The sequence below is a fragment of the Acytostelium subglobosum genome (assembly GCF_000787575.1).
Source record: "Acytostelium subglobosum LB1 DNA, scaffold: scaffold13, whole genome shotgun sequence".
Lineage (NCBI taxonomy): Eukaryota > Evosea > Eumycetozoa > Acytosteliales > Acytosteliaceae > Acytostelium > Acytostelium subglobosum.
In genome coordinates this window covers 583,758-607,454 of record NW_012236520.1, presented here as the reverse complement: position 1 = coordinate 607,454, position 23,697 = coordinate 583,758, and the positions used below count along the sequence as shown (strand labels likewise).

The following is a 23,697-nucleotide window of genomic DNA, read 5'->3' as shown; positions in this document are numbered from 1 at the left end:
GTTGTTGTTGTTGTTGTTGTTGYTGTTGTTGACCATCAATTGTATCATCATCTTCCTCTTCTTCTTCGTCCTCTTCATCATCTTCATCCTCGTCATCATCATCATCATCCTCATCACTATTCATCATTATAGGCATTGATATTGTGATATCAATTGGTAGGTTATCATCATCTTCTTCTTCTTCTTCTTCTTGTTGATGTATATGATCACGACGCTTTCTCTTTCCATTTGCTGCTGCTGCTGCGGCTGCTGCTGCGACCCTCATCGCCATCATACACAGGTATCAACATAAATATACTGCCTTTTGCATCAACCCTATATAAAAATATATAAATAATTTGTATTTGTATGTACTTGTAACTAATACTAATACTACTGATGAATGATGATTCAATGATTAAGTCGTGAGCGATGTATGAAAGTGTAGTGAACTTGTGTGTGAAGGCAATGAACTCCGCTTTTGGTCAATCACATCTCTACCTGGTGTAACGTTATTGATTTAACACACATTTTTTGTCAATTTTATTCTTCATTCACATTTTTTTAATTAATTTTAATCGTTTGTGATCTGTTCTCTCGCTCGACTGTGGACTCTTGCGTCAGACACAAAGAGTCGATGCGAATGAATGAGTCAAGCTTTGTTGTTTTAGTACCACTCTCTCTAAACAGGTAGGTTGTCCTTCCAACTTTACTATCTTCATCACAGCAACTTCATCATCATCATCATCACTACTTCTTCTATTCGTTCGTTCTTCAACAACAACCAATCATCATCACAAGTTAATCAACTTTTACTATTATTATTATTTATAACAACATGTTTCATTACTTACGACAATGACTTGGACTCAAATCGACTCGATGAGTTGGACCAAGTCAACAGTCCACTACAACTTCAACAACATTAACAACATTAACAACGTCAGTCAACTTCTTGTATTATTCACAACAACATCAATCATTTTGAGAAGTAATGTCTTCTCAACATCAAAGTTGTCTTGCATCTTGTCCATCATCAAACACTGCGACGCACCTCACACACCCATACACACATCCCCGTTTATCCCACTCTGTCGGCAACAACAAAGGTGTATTCAACTTCACAAGCAGCAAGCAAGATGTGTTTGTTTTCGGTGTGTTGTTGTATTTACTTCATTTTAATTTTTTTTTATATATTTTGACCATCTCATTCATTCATTCACTCTCGTGCACGAACGTTCTTCCTCATGAGTGAGAGGAGTGTGTTCAAAGGCTCGTGCGATCGTGTGTTGTCAACTTCACTTGCACATCCAGCATTCACTCTATCTCTTCTCTCTCTTCTCCTTGTGATACAGTTTGGTAAGAGTCATAATATATTTACTCTCCCATATCATAACATAAATCAAATCAAATCAAAACATTCTTATTGTTCATTCATTCGTTCGTTTATTGTTGTTACCTCTACCCCCTTTGTACATACACACAATCAATCAATCAATCCAATCAATCCAATCAATCATCGTCATCAACAATAATAACGATAAAGACATAATCCTAATATTTATACCCCCTCTCTCCTCTACCCTACCTTCTATCTACATAACAGTCCTATAACAATAACAAAACAAGAAGCAAACCATGGTAAACTTCACAATTGACCAAATCAGGTCCATCATGGACCGTCGTGAGAACATCAGAAACATGTCTGTCATTGCTCAGTAAGTATCCTGATCATCATCACTCTACACATACATACATACCCTTCAAACAGTATCTAATAACATCTTCTCTCACTCTCTTGATCTCTTTATCTCTTTCTTTTTTTTTATTTAAAACAGCGTCGATCACGGCAAGACCACCCTTTCCGACTCTCTGATCCAAAGAGCCGGTATTATTGCCGACAAGGTTTCTGGTGACATGAGATACATGTCTACCCGTGCTGATGAGCAGGAGCGTGGTATCACCATCAAGTCCTCGTCCGTGTCCCTCCATTTCAGAATGCCAGAGGGTAACTTGCCAGCTGGTTCCACCGACCCAGAGTTCTTGATCAACCTCATCGATTCCCCAGGTCACGTTGATTTCTCCTCAGAGGTCACTGCTGCCCTCCGTGTCACTGATGGTGCTCTTGTTGTCGTTGACTGTGTCGAGGGTGTCTGTGTGCAAACCGAGACCGTGCTCCGTCAGTCCACTGCCGAGCGTATCAAGCCAGTCCTCTTTGTGAACAAGGTCGACCGTTTCCTCTTGGAGCTCCAGCTCAACACTGAGGAGGCCTACATCTCCTTCCGTCGTGCCATCGAGTCCGTCAACGTTATTGTCGGAAACATCGACGACAAGGACTTTGGTGACGTCACCGTCAAGCCAGAGATGGGAACCGTTGCCTTTGGTTCCGGTCTCCACGGTTGGGGTTTCACCCTCGGCAAGTTCGCCACCCTCTACGCCGCCAAGTTTGGAGTGCCAAAGGAGAAGCTCATCACCCGTCTCTGGGGTGACAACTACTTCGATGCCGAGTCCAAGAAGTGGACCAGCAACGCCGTCTCTGCCACTGGCAAGCCATTGTCCCGTGCCTTCTGTCAGTTTGTCCTCGAGCCAATCTACCAGCTGTCCCGTGCCGTCGTCGACGACGACCAAGAGAAGATCAACAAGATGGTCAAGACCCTCAGCATTGCCCTCACCACCGAGGATATGGAGCTCAAGGGTAAGGCTTTGGTCAAGGCTATCATGAGAAAGTTCCTTCCAGCCGCCGACGCCATTTTGGAGATGATTGTCCTCCATTTGCCCTCCCCACTCATTGCCCAGAAGTACCGTGTCACCAACTTGTACGAGGGTCCAATGGACGACGAGTGTGCCACCGCCATCGCTGCCTGTGATCCAAACGGACCACTCATGATGTACGTCTCAAAGATGGTGCCCACCTCTGATAAGGGTCGTTTCTACGCTTTTGGTCGTGTCTTCTCCGGTGTCATCCGTACCGGCCAGAAGGTCAGAATCATGGGACCAAACTACGTTCCAGGCAAGAAGGAGGATCTCTTCCTCAAGTCCATCCAGCGTACCGTTCTGATGATGGGCCGTAAGACCGAGCAAATCGAGGACTGCCCATGTGGTAACATCATTGGTCTGGTCGGAGTCGACCAGTACCTCGTCAAGTCTGGTACCATCACCACCTCAGAGTCTGCCCACAACATCCGTGTCATGAAGTTCTCTGTGTCCCCAGTCGTGCGTGTTGCCGTCGAGGCCAAGAACCCATCCGATCTCCCCAAGTTGGTCGAGGGTCTCAAGCGTCTTGCCAAGTCTGACCCATGTGTGCTCTGTTACACTGAGGAGTCTGGTGAGCACATCGTCGCCGGAGCTGGTGAGCTCCATCTTGAGATTTGTCTCAAGGATCTTGCTGAGGACCATGCCGGTATCGAGATCAAGACCACCGACCCAGTCGTGTCCTTCCGTGAGTCAGTCTCTGCTCACTCCAACCAGATGTGTCTGTCCAAGTCACCAAACAAGCACAACCGTCTCTACCTCAAGGCCGAGCCAATCCCAATGGAGCTCCAGGAGGAGATCGAGGCTGGTTCCGTCTCTGCCAAGGACGATATCAAGCTCCGTGCTGTCCACTTGGGCGAGAACTACGGTTGGGACCAGAACGACGCCAAGTCCATCTGGTCTTTCGGTCCAGAGGGTACCGGTGCCAACTTGTTGGTCAACGTCACCAAGGGAGTCCAGTACATGAACGAAATTAAGGACTCTTTCGTCGCTGCCTTCCAGTGGGCCACCAAGGAGGGTGTCATCTGTGACGAGAACATGAGAGGTATCCGTTTCAACATTCACGACGTTACCCTGCACACTGATAACATCCACAGAGGTGGTGGTCAGATCGTCCCAACTGCCCGTCGTGTCATGTACGCTGCCGAGCTCACTGCCGATCCAATCCTTTTGGAGCCAATGTACTTGGTCGAGATCACTGCCCCAGAGTCTGCCGTCGGAGGTATCTACGGTGTGCTCAACAGACGTCGTGGTCACGTCATCTCTGAGGAGCGTCGTGTCGGTACTCCACTCTTCTCCGTCAAGGCTCACATGCCCGTCTTGGAGTCCTTCGGTTTCACTGCCGATCTGCGTTCCCACACTGCCGGTCAGGCCTTCCCACAATGTGTCTTCGATCACTGGAACTCCATCGGTGTCGTCGGTTCAGACAAGAAGGCTACTGAGGTCGCCCTCGGTGTCAGAAAGAGAAAGGGTCTCTCTGATGAGATCCCACCCTTGGATCGTTTCATCGACAAGCTCTAAGCTCTTGTGTGCACAGCCAATATTTTAATAAACAAAATGTTCCCATCATTACAAATATTACTTGGTTGTCATTCGGGTTGTCTTCAACTAACATGATGATCATTGTAGGTGGTGCACTTTGGTTATGACAAACTGGTTCCGTTCATCACAGGGGTGGTGACTGGCAGAAGGAATAAACTAAGCACTATGTTTATCATTACAACTCAACCTATTGTTTATTAAAACCAAACTTCAATATTTAGGTTAAACCATAGGCCGAACTTTTGCCCTCATCAAGTGCTCGGATCGAATAGTGATAGTAGAAAAGATTGTGGAATTAAAGTTGCGATTTTTTAGGTTAAAACCATTGGTCGGACTTTTGCCGTCATCAAACGCTCGGATCGTATAGTGGTAGTACATAAGATTGTGGCTCTTCTAGCCCAGGTTCGATTCCTGGTCCGAGCACTTTTTGCCTTTTGATTCTATTTTTTTTAAAGGGACTTGACGTTGAAGTAACCTTAACGGGGCCTATAATCGTAGCCAAATCAGCTGATTTCACAGCGAAGGCTTGACCACAACAGCTTTCGCTTTGGTCAGATAAACCTCTCTTGTGTGTAACCGTCTAATGTCGCCTCGCTACAGACTGTTCTGCTAGGTGGTGGAGTTATTCTCTGACTGAAACAGCATTTATATGCATTACTTCATGTTAGTAGTCCTCTGGCTGCAGCGATGCGCCAATGAAGAATGATTCATCATACCTAGGGTTTGCGATGATTCACACACATACATCTAAACGAAAAAAACAACAACTTCAGATAGAGATACAGAGATACATATTGACACAGATAATAATGAACTACTTTACACAAAACTACAATGCTATTGGTTGTATTCCAATCGGCACAGCACCCGAGAAGAAAATACCAATGTACATTCAGATGTTGGTGCCTAGCAACGACTCGGACGATGATGACAGAGTTATCATGGGTGAGCCTGCACTCTACACGAGATCTCACTACGAGGCAATAATGAACAACTTCTCCACCAGAGACATGGAGTGGTTCGCTGCCTTCTGTGGTCTAGGCGACATTGCCGCCGAAGCAAAGTACCTAAAGTCTGTGGCAAAACAGATGCTTGTGAGTAGTAGTATTCAATGACAGCTTTCAAAGCATTATTAATAGCATTGAACTCTACTCCTCCTCCTCGATGACACACAGGACAATCCAGTCTCTATTGAATCTCTTTGCAAGTGGACCTTCAAGCCACCTTTTATCAACGCGAAATCAGGTTATGATGCAGGACACAAGCCGTAAGTAGAACAACAAACGAACGAATGAATGAATGAATGTTCACTAATACCACCAACTCAATCAGAGGTACTCCACAGGACTCCAAATGGTACATTGCTATGTTTGTTCAGGGTCCAATGAAGCTGATGGCTATGATGACTTGGGCTTCACAACCACTGTGCAATTACATTATTGCGTCAAAGTACTTTGCCAACTTGGTGATTCGATTGGTTGACTTGGCAGGCAGAGTAAAGCCACCTTACAAAGACCTACAGAGAATGGCGGTTCAATCGCTGGCCGGCCTCTGCAAGGCCAGCCCGAAAAAGACAGTGGACGAGCTCAACAAGAGAACATCACTGGTTAAGATCCTCGAGGGACTCAAGACTGAGCATTCCAACGTCGTACTCGCAGCGTTGAAGGGAAAGACTGCTGAACCTGCTCCAGTGGCTGCTGCTGCCCCAGCCGCCGCTGCGACTCCCGCTGCTGCTCCCACCTCAACCTCAACCACAACATCAACTACATCAACTACATCAACTGCAGCAACTCCAGTGATCACACCGGAAATGTCAAATGAGGAACGAATCAATATTAGATCAAACATTTGTGCCAACTGTGGAGGCGAGGGTACCAACTACTGTGCCAGATGTCTGGTCAGCCCCTATTGCAGCAAGGATTGTCAGATCGCACATTGGAGCATTCACAGTCCATTGTGTGTAGCGTTACCACCCAGTTAATTGAGGATACAAAAGTATCTTGACGACGAGTAAACCAATCGTCTCACCAAACAAATCAATCAAATGGAAAAATAAACATCAACTTGACTAGTAGACTGATCATTATATTGTTATCCAACTATAGTTCAAACCATAAATATCTATGACAATTACCTTGATACTCACCATAGTATCCTTTGGCAATTACTTGATACTCAACAGAGAATATGGAATAGACTGGCCAGATACTAAAATCTATATGACCATATTTGATTGAGATAGAAATGTACATAGGATTTGTTTGTATATTGTTTTGGTTAGTTTAGGATATTTAGAGAGGGGATAAATAATAAAGGGAAATGTTTAGATATTATAAATGTATCCGATGTCTTATTTACGCCAGAGCCTCTGCACTTCGAACGATGGAACAATTTTCCAAAACCGCCAAAATTTACCCATAAAACTGTTGAAAAAGTATTTTTGATCACAGTTGCCCGGATAGCTCAGTCGGTAGAGCGCACGGCTCTTAACCGATGTAAAATGTATTCACTTCACAGTTGCCCGGATAGCTCAGTCGGTAGAGCGCACGGCTCTTAACCGTGTGGTCGGGGGTTCGAGCCCCCCTTTGGGCGTAAATTTTATTTATCTCAGTCGAAGTTTTTTTTTATGTACTTTTGCTCAACTTGTAGGTACCGTTTACAAGTGATAATTCCAATATTATTGAATATAATGGTTATATATATAAAGTAAAGAATCTAAACTATTTAATAGTATTATTTTTAGATTAATAAAGGTTAATTTCATAATATTTAGTATTAATAATAATAACAAATTAAACAAGTGAAAAACCTTCACTTGCTTCATTTATTGCCAAGAGAATGTTCTGTTGAAGCGAATCGAAAGAGATACATCCTTTTGGGATGTCTATCCTATTGAAACAGGTGTGTGAAACAGGTAGGCGATTTGAATAGCCATGCTGTGTAATATTGACGGTAAAGTGTGGAAACAATTGATTGAAGCCACCAAATGGTACTGATGATGATCCAGTGACAAACCTCAAGAGTTTCTTCCTCTCTACAATATCCATCGATCTAAGGATATTCCAAAAGTTGTCTATTATCTCTGGACACTATAAATATTGTTTATGTTAGTAGGATAAAGTGAGTGATTGATTGAATGGGAGGTACACTTACAATGACACCAATTACATTTGAGTGTAACCTTAAATCGTCAATGTCCACATGATCCTTGCCACATACTAATAGGTCTAACTCTTTCCAATTAAAGATTGATATTAGGTCCAATGGTATGACTTGAGAGAATCCATCTCTAAACTCATCAATCTGTGCTCTGATTGATGTTGAGAATATGTTTGTAACTATTGAGTGTATGAATTGTAAGTACTAGTACTTGTTTACAACCCTTCCAAAATAGTTTAAACTACATACCTAATAGATCTAGATACTCTTGCTTGGTATCATCAGTGACTGGTATTAGATTACCAAATGGCTTGAGATTGATGGATCGCTCGCTGACCACACGAGTGGTTTGATCGAGATGTGTGATGGTCCTTGTAAAGTAGAGTGGTTCTCCAATGGCTTGGTTGACTTGTTCGATTGGTGTACGTTGGATATATTGAATGTGATTCCTGTAGAGCTCGGGGTCGACCAGCTCCATGTCTGAAGGTGACAGTGGTTCATTGAGGAGTAGCTTGTAGAAACATGGTGTGAACCGGATGGAGAGATGTCTGTCCGCCTTGATGATGCTCTCATATATTGATTTGGCCACAAGACTACCAATGGTCCTAAAGGCAGCTCGATAGTTTGGAATCATGTTGGAGAATGGTGATGGATGGAACTGGCGATTAGAGTCGTAACCTTCAAACAATGGATAGCCCGACAGAGTCTTGCTGCCAATCTCCTCAGAGATCTTGGCAAACCATTCTTTTGATATGCCACCAATGTCCACGCCGTCCTCGTTCAAGAACTTGATAACCAATCGTGACAGCACCAATGACTTTGGATCGACTGATTGAAAGAATTCAATTGACTCTTCAAGTATGTTATCTCTTGACGATATGTGGAGTTTAAGTGGTGTCGCCTTGCTTGTCGGATGTAATTTGTTCAATCTAGTCTTGAGCCATTTAACTTTGGAATCAAATGTTGGTTCTAAATTTATATGTATATTGATTGAGTTAGTGATTGTTGATACATTGCCAGTTGACCAGGATAGTCTTACCAGATTGTTCACCAAAGAAATGAGTTGTTGTTAATAGTATGAGGAAGGCATTGCAGTCCTTCAGGTGAACTTTGTTCTTTGTATCCTTGATCAGTATCTCTGATTCACTTGTTAGAATGACCTAATGAGGTAAAGTATATGTTTGATTAGTACACTCATTCATGTGTCTTTGGATTGATTGATTACACATACTTGAACAGTTGGATTGATATTAAATTCATATAATGCTACATTGACAAAGTAATAACTTTGGCATATTTCTATCTTCTGCTCATGATATATCGAGTCAGTATACTGGTTCCTTCCAGTATTGGCTAGTAACATCCATGTAACTTACAGTTGTGGTAATATTTAAATATACATTTGTGAGTTTGTTGTTCTTCTCTACCTTGCATTGGAATGATGCCTGTCCTTGTTGATGCTTGGCAGAGACTTGATTGTACTCGCTTTGTTTGACAGCAATCAATGAGAATGGACTGTTGACAATATGTTCACCTTGATGTTTGATCGAGATGTTGTATCGACCATTGGAGTGAGCTGGAAGTCTCACTGCAATGCCTCTAGAATGTACCTCCAACAATGGTTTCAATTGTTCTTGTGTGTTATCTAATGATTCATCTCCACCATTGTAGTGGTTGTTGGTGTAGGGTGATAGTGATCGATGTGCCTCAACAGAGAGATCATTGATACAACCTCTTGACTTGTTGCCAAATTGATCCTTGACCAACACGAGCAGCTTCATCTCGGAGGCGGGTGAACAACTGTCGTCCAAGAAGAATAACTTGTTCTCTGTGATTAGTTCCTTTCCATCCCATTGCAGCAATGAGTACTTGGCAGACATGAGTGCAGGTTGGACAGTGATGCGCTTGGACAGGACGACAATACCATTGATCGTGCCCTCAATTGTATAGTCGCCACATCTAATCAACTTTCCACGACATGTGTATCCAGTGGAGGCCAAGGGTACCGCGGTAAAGTCATTGTTGTTGATCTTCTTGGTGGTACCATTCTCTGTGATGTATGTATCAATCTCCAAAGTATCATTTATGATTGGATGCAATGGTTGTCTCAATGGGGTGGCGTTGAATGAGAACTCCTGACCAGCCATTATTGTCGTTGTGATTGTGTGCTCCTGTTGTACTTGATATTGAACCGGTACAAGGTAGACACTGAATGGAGATCCACGTATTGGGACATGATTGACTTCGACGTTGATTGAATAGTTGCCGGACCTTGACACATTGTAAGTGACATGGTAGATACCATTGGAGCAATCTTCTACTCTGGCGATGGGCAGTGCACCACCATGATCATCCAAGGAGTTGATGTCTCTGGCCTGGATACGAACTTGGACATTATCACCACCAACTGTTCGTCTATTACCAACATGATCATAAGAGACAACATTGAAGGTAATATCATCACCAACAGTTCCAACAGTACCATTGATACCATTACCAGTGATCATTGAGTTGCCAAAGCGTTGTTGTACAATGTGTGCTAATGATTGGTATGTTGTTAGAATGAGGCCTACCAGGCGGTCCCGGATCATTGAATCATGTACTTACATTGTTTGTAATTTGTTGGAATGATGGTATCAATCTGTTGTCCATTATCATGGACCTCGGGTACAGGACTGGCAGTGTTGGTGTTTCCACCAGAGTGTGCGCCACATGGTTCATTCGATTGGTCCATGTTTGATGATTTGGTTGTGGACATGTTTGTTGATGTTGAAGTTGAGGATGAGGATGATGAAGATGGGGAGGCCAATGAAGATGGTGATTTGAAGTGTCGGAGAATGTCTATGTAGTACTTGAGTATGGCAAGTAGAATTATTGAAGAGACCACGGATGTTGCAGATAACTCCTTGGCCAATAGACGTTCACTTCCAGTTGTTGTAGGTGATGTTGCTGATGATATTGGTATGTTGTTGTTGTTGTTGTTTGTACTGCTTCCAAGACATGCGGATAGGAACATGGCCAGCATAAGGCCAATAAGTTGAACAACAAACATACTAGGGTAACTTGTTTTATCAAGAAATTAATCAATCAATCTCAAGTATAGACATCCAAAAGAGTTTGAGTGAACGTGATGTCAAATCGTCTAGGTGTCTGGGATTGTTTGGGACACTTAAGGATGATGTTATTTGATTGGTAGACAGGAGGGAGAGAGTTAGTAAGTAGTCTGGCCATTTGAGTTCGTCTCACTCCGGAGTGAGTTGGCTCCACGAGTGAGCTTAATTAGTTTCACAGTGACGTAATAGGATGTCCTGGAATGTATTGCCTGTGATGAGCGTGTGTGCCATATTGTCAACTTACCAAAATCAAGTTGATTGATTGATTGGCTGATTGATTGATTAATTGACTGTTTGTTATAATTGAGTGATAGATTGATTGATAGACTGAATGATCAAGTTGATTGGTTGATTGAATTGGATTGATTGTTGGGTTGTTTAAGATTGCCAACATGCAGGTAGCACAGCCTTGGGTCAGGTCAAACAACTGTAGATGGATTGATTGATTGGATGATTGATTGAATGAATGAGAGTAGAGTGCAGCCGTCTGCAGGGGATGGATATGCTCACGCACCACTAGTAGTAGTGATACTTTGACGTCTTGTTTGTTGGCAACAGCAAGTATTAGGATTGCTTTAGTAAGATTGATTGGTAGGTGACGGTTGATTTAAAGCACGTACAGTCAATCAATCAATCAGTCAGTCAGTCAGTTGGTTGATGTTATGTTGTCCAGGATACATCCACTGTGCTGCTTGCTCCTTATTACTATTACTACTACTACTTATGTTGTTGTTGTTGTTGTTGTTGAGTGACCGGCTAACTGAGTGAATGACTGACTGCAGGGGACATTATGCGGCATGTCATTGTTGTTTCTGAAGTAAGTAAGTAAGTGTGTTGTTGCTTGGGACACCACCAACACCATCAACCACATCTTAGACTCAACCATAACATCCAATCCATCCATTCAACAACAACAACATCATATATGGTAAGATTAGTCATTAGTTACATCTCTATGTTTGAAGAGACACAGTTTGAGGTGTGAGTGAGAGTGTGTTTGTGTTGTTGGTCTGTCTACAAAACTAACCCATCCATCCATCTAACACTTCAACTTCACATGCGTGAATAACAATGTCGGTCATGCTATCAACTTGATCATCATAAAGGGGGGTGTCCACTCAACACCTTTAGAGTTTGAATAGATGTGATAATGATTGTGATTGATTGACTGACTGGTGATTGTGGGGGAATGAATGAATGAAAGGATGATTGGTGGTTAATTGTGATTGATTGATTGATTGAATGATTTAGTCAACATTTTGTGAGTGACGGTAGTTGGCCATTACATTAATTGCCGGTATGTCTTTATCACTCCACTCGACTTAACCATTCCCTAAAACCTACCCTCTCTCCACTTAGTAGGGGGTGTGTTTGATGATCAGATACAATCAACCATCTGATGTTTAAGATAGTAGTAGTGATTGATTAATTAATTTGATGGATGTGTGGACACCAATTGGTGAAGCGGTTAATGATGGTCATATTTCCTTATATGGATATATATCAAATATTGATCAGACTCATATAAATTTGTGATCGATCCAAACACAAACCTAAATCTTATCTCACACATCTCTATCCAAGGATGTTGCCAATGCCATCCATCACATCATCATCATTATTCCCAACATGTCCTGTCTTTCAATCCATGGTATGACGATGATCATTGATCCAATATTGGAGTGATAGGAGGTCTCTCTGAGTTGTTATTATTTCTTGTTCAAGAATGACTTCTTCTTGCCTTCGAATCCTGCTCTCTTTTGTGCTGGTTTCTTGGATCCACCGCCACTGCCACTGCCACTGCCACTGCCATTGCCACCCTGCTTCCTGTCCTTCTTGCGATCGATCTTCTTCTTGATGTTGTCCTCTCTCTTCTTGATCTTGGCCTTCTTCTTATGGTCGAGGTCACGCTTGCGCTCGTTCCACTCGCGCGCACTCTTTGTCTTCTTTTGCAACTCGCGCTTCATTGACTTTTTGAGCAGCAGCACGTTGTCCTTGACCTTTATGCCCTTGGCCTTGTCCATTGCCGATGACCACTTGAGTGTCTCGGCAATCTCTATGCCTTCGCCAGTCTTTTCCGCACGCTTTATAATACGCTCCCTCAGCTCTGCTCTCCTCAGCAACTCCTCCTTTGACAACTTGCTCGACTCTATCTTCCTGGCCAAATAGCTTGGCACTGGTTTGTTACTGCTAAAGTCAAAGGTACTAAATTGTAGATCGTCTCCCTGCGTTGTTTTGTGGCGCGAGGTTGTTAGTCGTTGTCTGTGTGTGTGTGTGCGTGGCTGCGGCAACATGTGGCGCGCGACCTCCCGACTACGAATCATATCATACATTAATCTTGCTTCGGTGCTTGCGATCTTGGTCATCATCATCCTCGTCTTCGTCATCTTCGTCTTCATCATCTTCGTCATCATCATCGTCTTCGTCATCTTCGTCATCATCGTCCTCATCGTCCTCCTCTTCATCATCAGTTGATGACAACTTCCTCTTATTATTATTATTGTTACTATTATTATTATTACTATTCTTGCTACCACCTCCATCATCATTGACTACTATATCTCTCTTATTTCCATCAGCATCTTTATACTTCTTGATTGGTTGTGTCACTGCTTGTTCCTTTGGTTGTCTCTTCAACTTCATATCAGAGAGTTGTTTCTGTAGCATTGCCTTTAGCTTCATCTTTTCAGATATTGGTACTATTGTACTACCATTATTCGTTGTTGTCGTAGATGTAGTTGATGTAGTTGATGTTGTAGAGGTTGTTGTTGTCGATGTTGTTGATGGTGTCTTTGTCTTGTTTGGTGTTGTTGTTGTTGTTGATGATGACTTTGATGTCTTGGATGGCTTTGATGATGTACTATGTGATGTATTATGTTGATCAATCTCCTGTCCTCCTCCATTCATGTTATGATCATCATCATGATCCCCTCCGTTGGCCATATCACCACTTATAAGTCGACTGGCGAATGGAACCTTCTCTGATGATGATGCTGGGTCTTTCATCATATTGACCACTGAGCTCATCCCTTTAATAACATCAAAGTACATGTTAGAACGATCAATCATTCATTCAACGTCAATGATTGAATGAGTGATAATAACATACAATTGGAGTTTGCTCTTAGCCTACTCTCGATAGAGCTTAATGTTGCACTCTTGTTGGTACTCATGTGACTCTTTCTCTCTATCTGTTTATATATATTTGATGGAATGAATAAATGAATGAAAGAATGAAAACAAATCAAAATCAGATTGCGAAGAAACGAACGAAAGAACTCAAACCCCACACCTCGCACGAATCAAAGACTTGGATCATTCCAATGTCAATCAATCAAAAGGTTTAATTATGACTGATGATGTTCGAACATGCTGTTGTGATAATACATGGTTGAGATATATATAAGTGGTCGACTTTAAGGTGATGAAGATTGAACGTTATCTGGATGCTCCAATTGTTGATTCCAAAGACTGGCATATTCTCCACCTTTGGAAAGCAGTTGATGGTGGTTGCCACTCTCAACGATCCTACCCTCCTTTAGTACAAGGATTTCATCACAGTGAATGATTGTAGAGAGACGATGAGCGATGATCAGTGTGGTCCTGCCCTTGGAGATGTCTGTGAGCGACTGCTGGATCTTCTTCTCGGTGATAGAGTCCAGTGCAGAGGTGGCCTCGTCCAGGATCAGGATGGGTGGATTCTTTAGGATGGTCCTGGCGATTGCCACACGTTGTTTCTCACCGCCGGACAGACGAAGACCACGCTCGCCCACCACGGTCATGAAGCCCTCGGGTGACTTCTCGATAAACTCGAGGATCTGAGCGCGACGCGCAGCATCGATCAACTCCTCGTTGGAGCAGTCACGATTACCAAAGCCAATGTTAAAGGCGATTGTGTCGTTGAAGAGTACAGTGTCCTGGGGCACGACGCCAATCGCACTGCGCAATGATACCTGGGTCACTGAACGAATGTCCTGTTGGCCGACGACAATCTCTCCCTCCTCAACGTCATAGAAACGGCACAGCAGTCTAAAGATGGTGCTCTTACCACCACCTGTTGGACCGACAATGGCCACAGACTTGCCAGCGGGCACTCTGAACGAGATGTTGTCCAACAACTTCTTCTGAGCCTTGTAGGAGAAGGAGACATTGTTGAACTCGATCGATGGTAGCTCGTGACTGGCCGACGTGTAGAGCAGGGGCACAGCGTTTTGAGCGTCGGCAACATCTGGATGCGTGTTGAGGAGATCCATGAGGTTCTCCATATCGGTGAAGGCTTGAATGATCATACGATAGCTGCTGCCGAGCCACGCCAGTGGCTGGAACATCTGATAGATGTAAGTGTTGATGGCAATGATGTCTCCAATCGAGAGAGCGCCCAGCGAGCACATGTAAGTCGCATAGATGAGGCCCATCGTTGAGCCCAAGATGATGATCGCAGCCTGGCCAGAGTTGAGTGCCACCATTGATGTCTTGGCCTGCTGGCTGATTGCGTGGAACTGAAGCAGTGCCTCGCGATAGCGCGAGCGTTCGTAGGACTCGGACGTGAAGTACTTGATCGTCTCAAAGTTGGTCAGCGAGTCCACGACAATGTCGGACGCTTCGTGCTCCTTCTTGTTGGTCAGTCGACGATATTGATTGCGCCACTCTGTGACACTGAGCGTAAAGGCAATGTACAGGGCGCAGCTGCACAGGTTGATCACAGAAAAGTAGAAGCCATATGAGAACAACAGGAAGGTTGTCACGGTGAATAGTTCCAGCAGTGTTGGGAAGATGTTGAACAGCATCAATGACAGCAGACTGACGATGCTGTTGGTGCCACGTTCGACAATCTTTATCAGACCACCAGTGCGCTTGCTCAAGTGGAACGAGAGTGACATGCGATGTAGATGGTCGAATGTCTCGAGCGAGACGTTACGCGTGGCACCATTACTGACCTCTTGGAATATCAAATCTCTAAGATCCCATATACTCTTTTGAGTCAATGTCAACAAGGCATATAACAGTATCAAGCTTATTGGTACTGAGTTTGGTAATGTATTTATCATTTGCTAGTGTGGCGAAGTGTGGAGTTAGCGACACATATTGGGTTGGCAACACAAACAGTACTCGCGCGGCGAGCGTATCATATTACATACTTTAAATAATTGTGGAACATAAAGGTTAATACCTTTGGATAAGAATATAATGGAGACAGAGATGACGACTCGTAGTTTTAGACCGAAAGAGTTCTTGGTCCAATAGTATGGTATCAGTGCTTGCATCATCTTGTAGGCCATTGGCAATGTTGGACGCTTAAGATTGAGCTCCTCCTTTGTTGGCTCTTTAAGACTGACACTTAACTTTGCCAGAGGCACCTTATACTTGTGAGCCTTTACATCATCCGTACTACTCCTTATCTCAATCAAACTCTGACCCATCTCCACATCAGTGTCAGGTCGTCTCGATTGGAATCTAGACATGAATCCAAATCTAGACATTATTATTATTTGTTGTTTATCTTTATCTTTATCTTTATATCTACTTAATACTAAAAGTAAATGATGTTGAACAAAGAGTTGTTATTTATAGATGGAGACGATGTATATTTATATTTATGTTTACAGTTGAGTAAAAGTAAACAATAGAATGAAGGAAGATGTAGGTCAGGTTGACGTGTTGGAAGTATCTCACTTTGGCAGGGTATTCTGAATCGAATCTTATTCCTCCGTTCGGAAGTGTGGTGTTCAAAACCTAACTTTGCAGACCCTCTGACGACCTTTGAAAGTCTCTCAAACACACACTCTAACACATGATCATTTGTCGTCTTGTGTTAACGATCCATTGGAAGGTCCAAATTGGGAACAGTTACTACAACACACATACACTCACAGACACACACATGTACGGCACGTCATCGGTAATTTGATTGATATCCGTAACTTGATTTGCTGACTTTGTTGCTGTCTTGTCTTTGTTCGGCCAATCAATCAATCAATCGATGTAAATGATAGCGTGGATGTTGTTTATACAAGTTGGTTTAGTTATTACTGTGAAGGGATTGATTTAACACTCTCTCATGTCATCGTCTAGACCAAGTACTTGCTTCCTCAGCTTTGAACGCTTGTCCAACAACTCGCTATCACCTTCAAATTCGACATATAGCTTCTTCTCTGGTGTCCTTGCATCCAATACATATTGATTATCTGTGAATGATTGAATGAATGGTAACATGTTAGCACTCTGTATCTCTGTCTGTCTGTCTGTCTATGTCTCATTCATTCACATACCACAATGTGGACAGAACTCATCTGCCTCATCCATCTCCTCAGCTGTATTCTTTCTAAACACCTTCTTGCACTTCTTGCACGCCAATGTAATCTCTTCTGTTCTCTTTAGTGGATGATCTGTTTGTTCCTTATGACACTCTGGGCAATCAAACCATCTCTTACAACATATCGCTCTAATAGAGACTTGAGCATTCTACACACATTTTGTACATATAACATTGATTGATTGATTGATTAGAACATAGTAATAATAAGCAATACAATGCTATATTATACATACAAGTATATGTTTGCACATGATGTAAATGTATTATATGTATGTATGTATGTTTGTTTGTTTATGAAAGTACAATGATCTTGAGCGCCAAACCTTTCGTCTTTGCAAAACAACACTCAACCCTTGCCCTCGCCCTACTTTAGACTATGATAACAATGAATAACTATGTTTAATGAACTATTTATAAACAATTACATCATTCAAGTTGTTTGAATTACAATACTCTATTGTACTTGATGCTTGATTTGACATTGATTCATACTTGTTGATAAGAGATTCAAATGTCTGGTTGGTTGGATTGATAAAGTAGTTGGTATAAAGATTGTCTTCAATATTGTTGTGTTTGTTGATTGATTCATCTGATGATACCATGAATATTGATTGCTTTGACTTTATATTCTCTATGAACATTGGTACATCCCTAGATACCAATGCCTCGGACATTGATTGATAATGTCGGTATAATGATCTCGAGACACAATAAAGATTGATAATCATTTTATAACAAAGAGGTATATCTTGGTTTGGATTTCGAATCAATACATCTTTGAACTTCTTGAGCACTGCAATCAATTTATCATTCTCTTTCTTTAGTTCTTGAATATACTCTTTAATTAAATTAAGTATTGATTGAAGATTTGTAATATGATCCAAAGGTCTATCAAGATAAATATCAAATACTTTTTGTAAACTAAATAAACCAATAATTATAAAATTCAATTGACTACTTAACTTTATAATTGCCATTTGATCTTGGTTATCCTTCAAATCATATGAATAACTAAATAATTGTCTTGACCATTCTCTAGAATCAAATAATCTCTTCAAGGAGTTATTGGCAACACATGGATCAATATTATTAATTGATGATTCCAAACTTGGTATAATATCCATGAATATTATGTATATATATATAATATTATTATTCTATAATGATCATTCATCCTTTCAAACTTCCAGACTTTATATAAATATTTTTTTAATTAATTAAATCTAATAATTTAGTTTAGTTTGTTTCATCTCATCTGGACACATCAAAGCCCAATAGATGGTGTGACTTTGAGTGCCAGGACATCCACTTTATTATTCACCTTTAACGACCAGAGTGCGAGCTCCAGAGTTGGTGATGATGATGGTCGTTGAGGGTGAGGTTGCCATTGTGATGCAACTGCAGCTTGTATGGACCATGTCCACGGTTGCATGTGTGCGATGCCCAGATTGGATGGTTGTGGCTGTCATAGACGACGGCATTGCCATCGTGCTGCATGGAGAATCTGTATGGTCCATGACCCTTGCCGTAGGTCTGTGTCGACCAAATGGCGTGGGCGGGCAGCCAGCTCAGTCCGTGGTAGAGGACGAGGTTGCCGTCGTCCTGCATGACCAAGAAGTAGTTGCCATTGTACATGGCGTTCATCGAGTGCGAGTGCAGGGTGGCCTCGCTCTTCATGGTGTCGCCCTGGAAGAAGGAACGTCCCTGTGGGTGAGCTGGGCCGTGGTGATGGTGATGGTGGTGGTGGTGATGATGGCCATGTCCTCTGGCTGGTGGGCAGGTTGGGGCAACAACCTGTGGCTGGCTTGGTGGGTAGACCTGGCCTGGATAGACTGGGGCCACCTGACCGGGGTACATTTGTGGTTGGCCTGGGTAAGGGTAGCCTGGCATCATACCTGGCATACCTGGCATAACTGGCATGGATGGCATAGGTGGCATGCTTGGCATGCTTGGGAAGCCAGCGTGTGGAAGATGGAGGGTTGACTTTTCGTGGCCAGGTGTGCTCCAAAGGCATGATGAGCGAGAGTCAACGACGTGAACTCCGCTGCTTGGTGCCAAGTAAAGAGTGTAAGGTCCATGTCCACGGCCATTCGTATGTGATGCCCATGTTGGTGAGTTATGTTGGTCATAGATAACCAAGTTACCATCATGCTGTGTAGTAGTATAAAGTTGTTTGAGTTAGTATGTTTGATGATCAATTGATCTGATCTGATCTGATCTCTGTATAATGAGGTGAGAAGACACACATACCTGCATGGTCAGACGGAATGGAGCCATACCCTTGCCATGGGTCTGAGTGGACCATACGGCATTGCTTGAAGCAAAGTTTGATCCTCTGTAAACTACCAAGTTACCATCTTGTTGGATGACCTATGAATGAAGTTGTTTGTAAGTCAATCAATCACATTCAATCAATCAATCAAACATTGACAACATACCAAATGGAACTCACCACTTCTCAAGAAGTTGTTTGGAGTGTTGGAGTGAACAGTACCTCCTGATGTCAATCTGTCGCCGTTCATTTTTTAAAAATAATAATACTTATAATAAGTAGTAGATAGTTATACAATGTTATATGTATGTATGTGTTGGTATGAATGATGATGTAATCGCACTCACTCTGAGTGGCGTTAAATAGATACCCACAACCTACGGACTAGTCCTCCAACCTGATATTTCCATCAAAGATTCACTTTTGCACACCTTGGAAACGGAGTGATTTGATCGAATTATTTTGCACTTTGACTTGGTGTAACAAGAGAGAGTGGTTCAGTGAATTGCTCTGGGATGGACTTCAGAATGATGAGATAATTGTTTACAACTCCAAGACATTCTTTAGTCATTAATCATACTTATATAATATTCGGAAATAACTTATTTAGTTGAGTTATTGTCAACAACAACAATAGAAATAATACAACAATTTGTCAATCAGTCAATCAATCACACACATGCTTTGAATGGATATCTTGTTCCAATGTACTAGTTTAGTTTGTTGTTGAACTAGAAGGTTGAATAGGACCTTAACAAAGAATCACAATCTCAAAGTGACAAGGAGTGAAGCACCCTTGATTGAACCTAATCAAACATCCTTTCTCATACTACTTTGATCATTATCTCTGCCCAACATCACATGTACATAAGACTTAAACCAAAATCCAGCACAAACACAATTCAAAATCAAAATCGCTCACTCTATTACCCAACAACGATACTTCCCGAAAAAGGACAACCTGCCTATTATGTTCACACACAATTCTAGAAGTGGGTTAGTGCTAATACATTCATGAATGAATACCTCTGTTGACGTGCCCCCTATCAACACACATTTGGATCCAGATGCGATGTGTAATGTGTGAATGTAATTTATGTGTGTATGCGAATTGAATCAACACTCAATTTGTGTAGTATTGGTTCCATTGGAATGTTGGGAGGTTGGTGTCTACAAGTGGAAAGATGGCAAGAATAATATTGCTTCGGGGCTGACGGACCCTCCTCCTGAAGCATGCATGTGTATGGTAAAGTCCACAATACTTGCTTCCATACTTCTATGAGTTATCTATCTCACTAACACACACACACACATTGTTATAAATACCAAGAGTCTTAACATACATTCATATACTTATTCATATATCCACATTATATATCATTCATACACTTATAAATATACATATAAATTTTAATTAACCCCTTTTGGTGATCACATAAGCAATCAATCAATCAATCAATTAATCAATCAATCAATCAATCAAACTCATCATTGGTTTAATATTTACTTCCATCCATTCATCATTCAAATAACTTAACATATATTAAATATTTAATAATTAATATTTCTAAAAGATGTCTACTGATCATCAAGATTATAACTGGAGAGCATGGAATGCTGATTGGAAGGTGTGGTGGGGAGACAAGTTGGGAATGGATGGTCTAAAGCAATCGGGTCTCGAAGACAAGAAGAAACATATTGAATCCGTTAAAGCCAAGCCAAGAATGGAGAAGAGTGCCAGCTTTGAGGATGCTGCAAAGTTTGGAGTCAACGGAGCTACACACAACACTGGCAAGGCCCCAATGATCTCCAACCCATACTTCCCCGAGGCCAAACGTCCAACCTATGAGAGAAACAAATATGATGACGAGTTATTGTAAGTCCCAGTACTATCCACATTAATATTCAACCAAATTGATGACTAACATTATAATTACATTACAGGAAGAAACAACAATTACAAGATAAGGTTGGATCTGGTAATGCATAGACTTGTAATTATCAGACTACTCAAAGAACGATCTTCAACTACCTCTTACGCAACAGGGTAGATATTATAACTAATGTACATAATCCCTTCAATTCAAAAAATACTATTATTGTGTATAATTAATTAATAAACAATATATGTATAAAATCAATTTGTTGTTGTTGTTGTTGTAATAGTTATCTACTACTACATATTGTTTGGTTGTTTATTCCTTTGATCCAAAGGTTAATGCTACCCATGTCGACAAGTACTTGTGAGCACAATCTTGTGGAACTTCGTTCAACAAGTATGTATGCTCTTGTACTCTAGAGTCGACATGGAAGTTAACTTGAATGTACATGTTTGTATATATTATATATTGTTGTTCCATTTACATAGCAAGTGGATGACCAATGTCCTTGCCTCTGAGCTTGACACCAAGTACCTTCTCCATCTTTGCTAGGATTGCGACTGATGGGATGGCAGTACCATTCTCATAGTGATTGACAACAGATTGAGTCTCGTAAATCTTTGCAGCGAGCTCCTTCTGTGTAAGCTTTAGATTGCAACGTGCTCTTTGGATTGCTTGTGGAACTGTTGACTTTAGTTGTGGTACCTTAATTCCCTCCTCATCTTCCTCAATTGTTCTAGCATTAATACCAAGGTTTACACGATTGGTACCAGCATTATCTATATAATATTTAGATTATAGATGTGTCAATATGTTGGTTCCAGTAATATACAACTTGGAAATAATAAATACATACACTTCTTTACAACATCGACCATTTTTTATAAATAATTTATAAGATTAAAAGAGAAAGTGATAATAAATAATATCTTTATACAACAAATATATATATTAATATATGTTAATTAATTGTTTGATTGATTGCTTGTTTGAATTAACAACTCGAGTTGTTGGAATTTATAGATGTCCTAGACCGAATTATTGCAGAATTGCAGAACATATCCATTCTGAATACCTTCGCAATCAAAGAAATAATCAATCAATCTTGTGATTCTACATGTTAAAGGTGTAGGAATTCAATGTCTGACAATGACTCTGACAACAACAACAACAACAACGAGAACAATGCAACATTGAGTCATAATCAATCAACGACCAGAATAGATATCTACTTGATTGGTCATCAAGGCTTTGTTTGGAATGCACAAGGTATGTGGCTACCCACATATCAATCAATCAATCATTCATTCGTCTCAACTTATACATATAATCATATATACCATTAGATGTAGAGACATTGAGATTCAAGCATCGTATTATAGGCTGTTTGATTGGATGTGTTGCATCGTCCAATGTATTGGGTGGTACATTACCTATGATGCTGTCATACGAAGAGACAAGATTGGGAATGGAAAAGGGTTGGATAAGGCTATTGGACCAAGGTACAATGTCTGCACCGATGCAAGCTGAACTCGATCAATTGGTCCTATCAAAGCAACTTGACTCTGCCAAGCAAGTTGAAGAACTAATTGAAAAGAAAAGACAGAGAGATCAACAGTATAGAGAGCAGCAACAGCAACAACAACAACAAGGTGATGTTGATGATGGTGTTGATGTAAAGGAGAGGAAACAAAAGAAACAAAGACAAGACTCAGGATCAGCAACACCGAACGGTGTTGTAGCCAAACAAAACTATGAAGCAATGGTACATACTACATTGTTTACATCTGTTGCCGACCTGCTCAAAGACTCGACCAGAGAGACCTACCTTGCATGTCACTCCAACTGGCGTCAACAACATGCTGCAGAGATCAAGGAGGTCTGTGATATCAAGCGTTTGATGATGTATGATCAAGAGTCCAACAACAAGTCTATAGACCACGACCTCGAACTGAGATACAGAGTGTTCAAGGACCTCTGGGAGAAGGGCTACTACCTCACCAATGGCACCAAGTTTGGAGGCACCTTTCTGGCATATATTGGCGATCCGCTTCATCATCATTCAGAGATGATCGTTATTGTCAAGAGACCGACACAACAAGTCTCTTCACTAGAGTTGATATCAATGGCGAGGCTAGCAGTCAATGTTAACAAGACTACATTGTTGGCAACAACCACAATTGTCGACAAAGATGATGGTGATGACCACCACCAAAACGTCAGCAACATCAATGACAATGGTAGTAACAACAATAACCGTTCATTGATCTATCTTACCATCCAATGGGAAGGTGTCACGTGATACAATCACCATGGTAGAGAGGTCAAGCTCTCCTGTAACAATGGGTTGGACCACACACTGCCCGATCTCTTTTTCACCCTGGGATGGGGCATGTGTTGTCATCGATGTCTCTTGCGACCCCTTTTGGACCTCCCTCCACCACATCAAGGCCTCGACAAACACACCAAATTAAATTAGTTTAATCTTATAATGGGGAATTTCCTCCTTGAACGATGCAAAGCATAACTTTGAAGTGTCAAATCCCGAACTCACACACTTAAGTACCCCCTCTATTGTAACTTTGTTTGTTACTCACTTACATTCTCCACCAGTCAATTTCAATAGTATTATTTGTAAATACAACTTCAACAACATCAACACTTATTACTTGTTTGTTTACTTAC

At 41.6% G+C, this 23,697-nt stretch overlaps 10 protein-coding genes across 10 annotated transcripts; 4 read left to right on the top strand and 6 right to left on the bottom strand.

Moving 5' to 3' along the window:
* Positions 1-1,617: 1,617 nt before the first annotated feature.
* On the top strand, positions 1,618-4,251 carry SAMD00019534_069170 (hypothetical protein; the record flags this gene model as incomplete). Its single annotated transcript, XM_012898029.1, has 2 exons — positions 1,618-1,697; positions 1,818-4,251. The coding sequence occupies 2 exons, from the start codon at positions 1,618-1,620 to the stop codon at positions 4,249-4,251; spliced, it is 2,514 nt and encodes an 837-aa protein (XP_012753483.1).
* Positions 4,252-5,081: 830 nt separating this feature from the next.
* Positions 5,082-6,253, top strand: SAMD00019534_069160 (hypothetical protein; the record flags this gene model as incomplete). The annotated part of the gene is made up of 3 exons (XM_012898028.1): positions 5,082-5,366; positions 5,448-5,539; positions 5,605-6,253. 3 exons carry the CDS (start codon positions 5,082-5,084, stop codon positions 6,251-6,253), a joined length of 1,026 nt encoding a protein of 341 aa, XP_012753482.1.
* Positions 6,254-7,156: 903 nt separating this feature from the next.
* SAMD00019534_069150 (hypothetical protein) lies at positions 7,157-10,456 on the bottom strand (the record flags this gene model as incomplete). The annotated part of the gene is made up of 7 exons (XM_012898027.1): positions 7,157-7,208; positions 7,288-7,361; positions 7,426-7,610; positions 7,681-8,400; positions 8,471-8,591; positions 8,808-9,970; positions 10,039-10,456. 7 exons carry the CDS (start codon positions 10,454-10,456, stop codon positions 7,157-7,159), a joined length of 2,733 nt encoding a protein of 910 aa, XP_012753481.1.
* Positions 10,457-12,253: 1,797 nt separating this feature from the next.
* Positions 12,254-13,717, bottom strand: SAMD00019534_069140 (hypothetical protein; the record flags this gene model as incomplete). Its single annotated transcript, XM_012898026.1, has 3 exons — positions 12,254-12,769; positions 12,876-13,573; positions 13,654-13,717. 3 exons carry the CDS (start codon positions 13,715-13,717, stop codon positions 12,254-12,256), a joined length of 1,278 nt encoding a protein of 425 aa, XP_012753480.1.
* A 243-nt stretch (positions 13,718-13,960) lies between these two features.
* Positions 13,961-16,024, bottom strand: SAMD00019534_069130 (hypothetical protein; the record flags this gene model as incomplete). Its single annotated transcript, XM_012898025.1, has 2 exons — positions 13,961-15,595; positions 15,683-16,024. The coding sequence occupies 2 exons, from the start codon at positions 16,022-16,024 to the stop codon at positions 13,961-13,963; spliced, it is 1,977 nt and encodes a 658-aa protein (XP_012753479.1).
* A 787-nt stretch (positions 16,025-16,811) lies between these two features.
* SAMD00019534_069120 (hypothetical protein) lies at positions 16,812-17,111 on the bottom strand (the record flags this gene model as incomplete). The annotated part of the gene is made up of 2 exons (XM_012898024.1): positions 16,812-17,006; positions 17,094-17,111. Coding segments are annotated over 2 exons (213 nt in total), but the record flags the coding sequence as incomplete, so codon positions are not given.
* A 1,072-nt stretch (positions 17,112-18,183) lies between these two features.
* On the bottom strand, positions 18,184-19,382 carry SAMD00019534_069110 (hypothetical protein; the record flags this gene model as incomplete). Its single annotated transcript, XM_012898023.1, has 3 exons — positions 18,184-19,011; positions 19,111-19,230; positions 19,299-19,382. The coding sequence occupies 3 exons, from the start codon at positions 19,380-19,382 to the stop codon at positions 18,184-18,186; spliced, it is 1,032 nt and encodes a 343-aa protein (XP_012753477.1).
* Positions 19,383-20,706: 1,324 nt separating this feature from the next.
* Positions 20,707-21,119, top strand: SAMD00019534_069100 (hypothetical protein; the record flags this gene model as incomplete). Its single annotated transcript, XM_012898022.1, has 2 exons — positions 20,707-21,008; positions 21,077-21,119. Coding segments are annotated over 2 exons (345 nt in total), but the record flags the coding sequence as incomplete, so codon positions are not given.
* Positions 21,120-21,492: 373 nt separating this feature from the next.
* SAMD00019534_069090 (hypothetical protein) lies at positions 21,493-21,890 on the bottom strand (the record flags this gene model as incomplete). Its single annotated transcript, XM_012898021.1, has 2 exons — positions 21,493-21,791; positions 21,869-21,890. 2 exons carry the CDS (start codon positions 21,888-21,890, stop codon positions 21,493-21,495), a joined length of 321 nt encoding a protein of 106 aa, XP_012753475.1.
* A 261-nt stretch (positions 21,891-22,151) lies between these two features.
* On the top strand, positions 22,152-23,314 carry SAMD00019534_069080 (hypothetical protein; the record flags this gene model as incomplete). The annotated part of the gene is made up of 2 exons (XM_012898020.1): positions 22,152-22,281; positions 22,359-23,314. 2 exons carry the CDS (start codon positions 22,152-22,154, stop codon positions 23,312-23,314), a joined length of 1,086 nt encoding a protein of 361 aa, XP_012753474.1.
* Between the last annotated feature and the right edge of the window lie 383 nt (positions 23,315-23,697).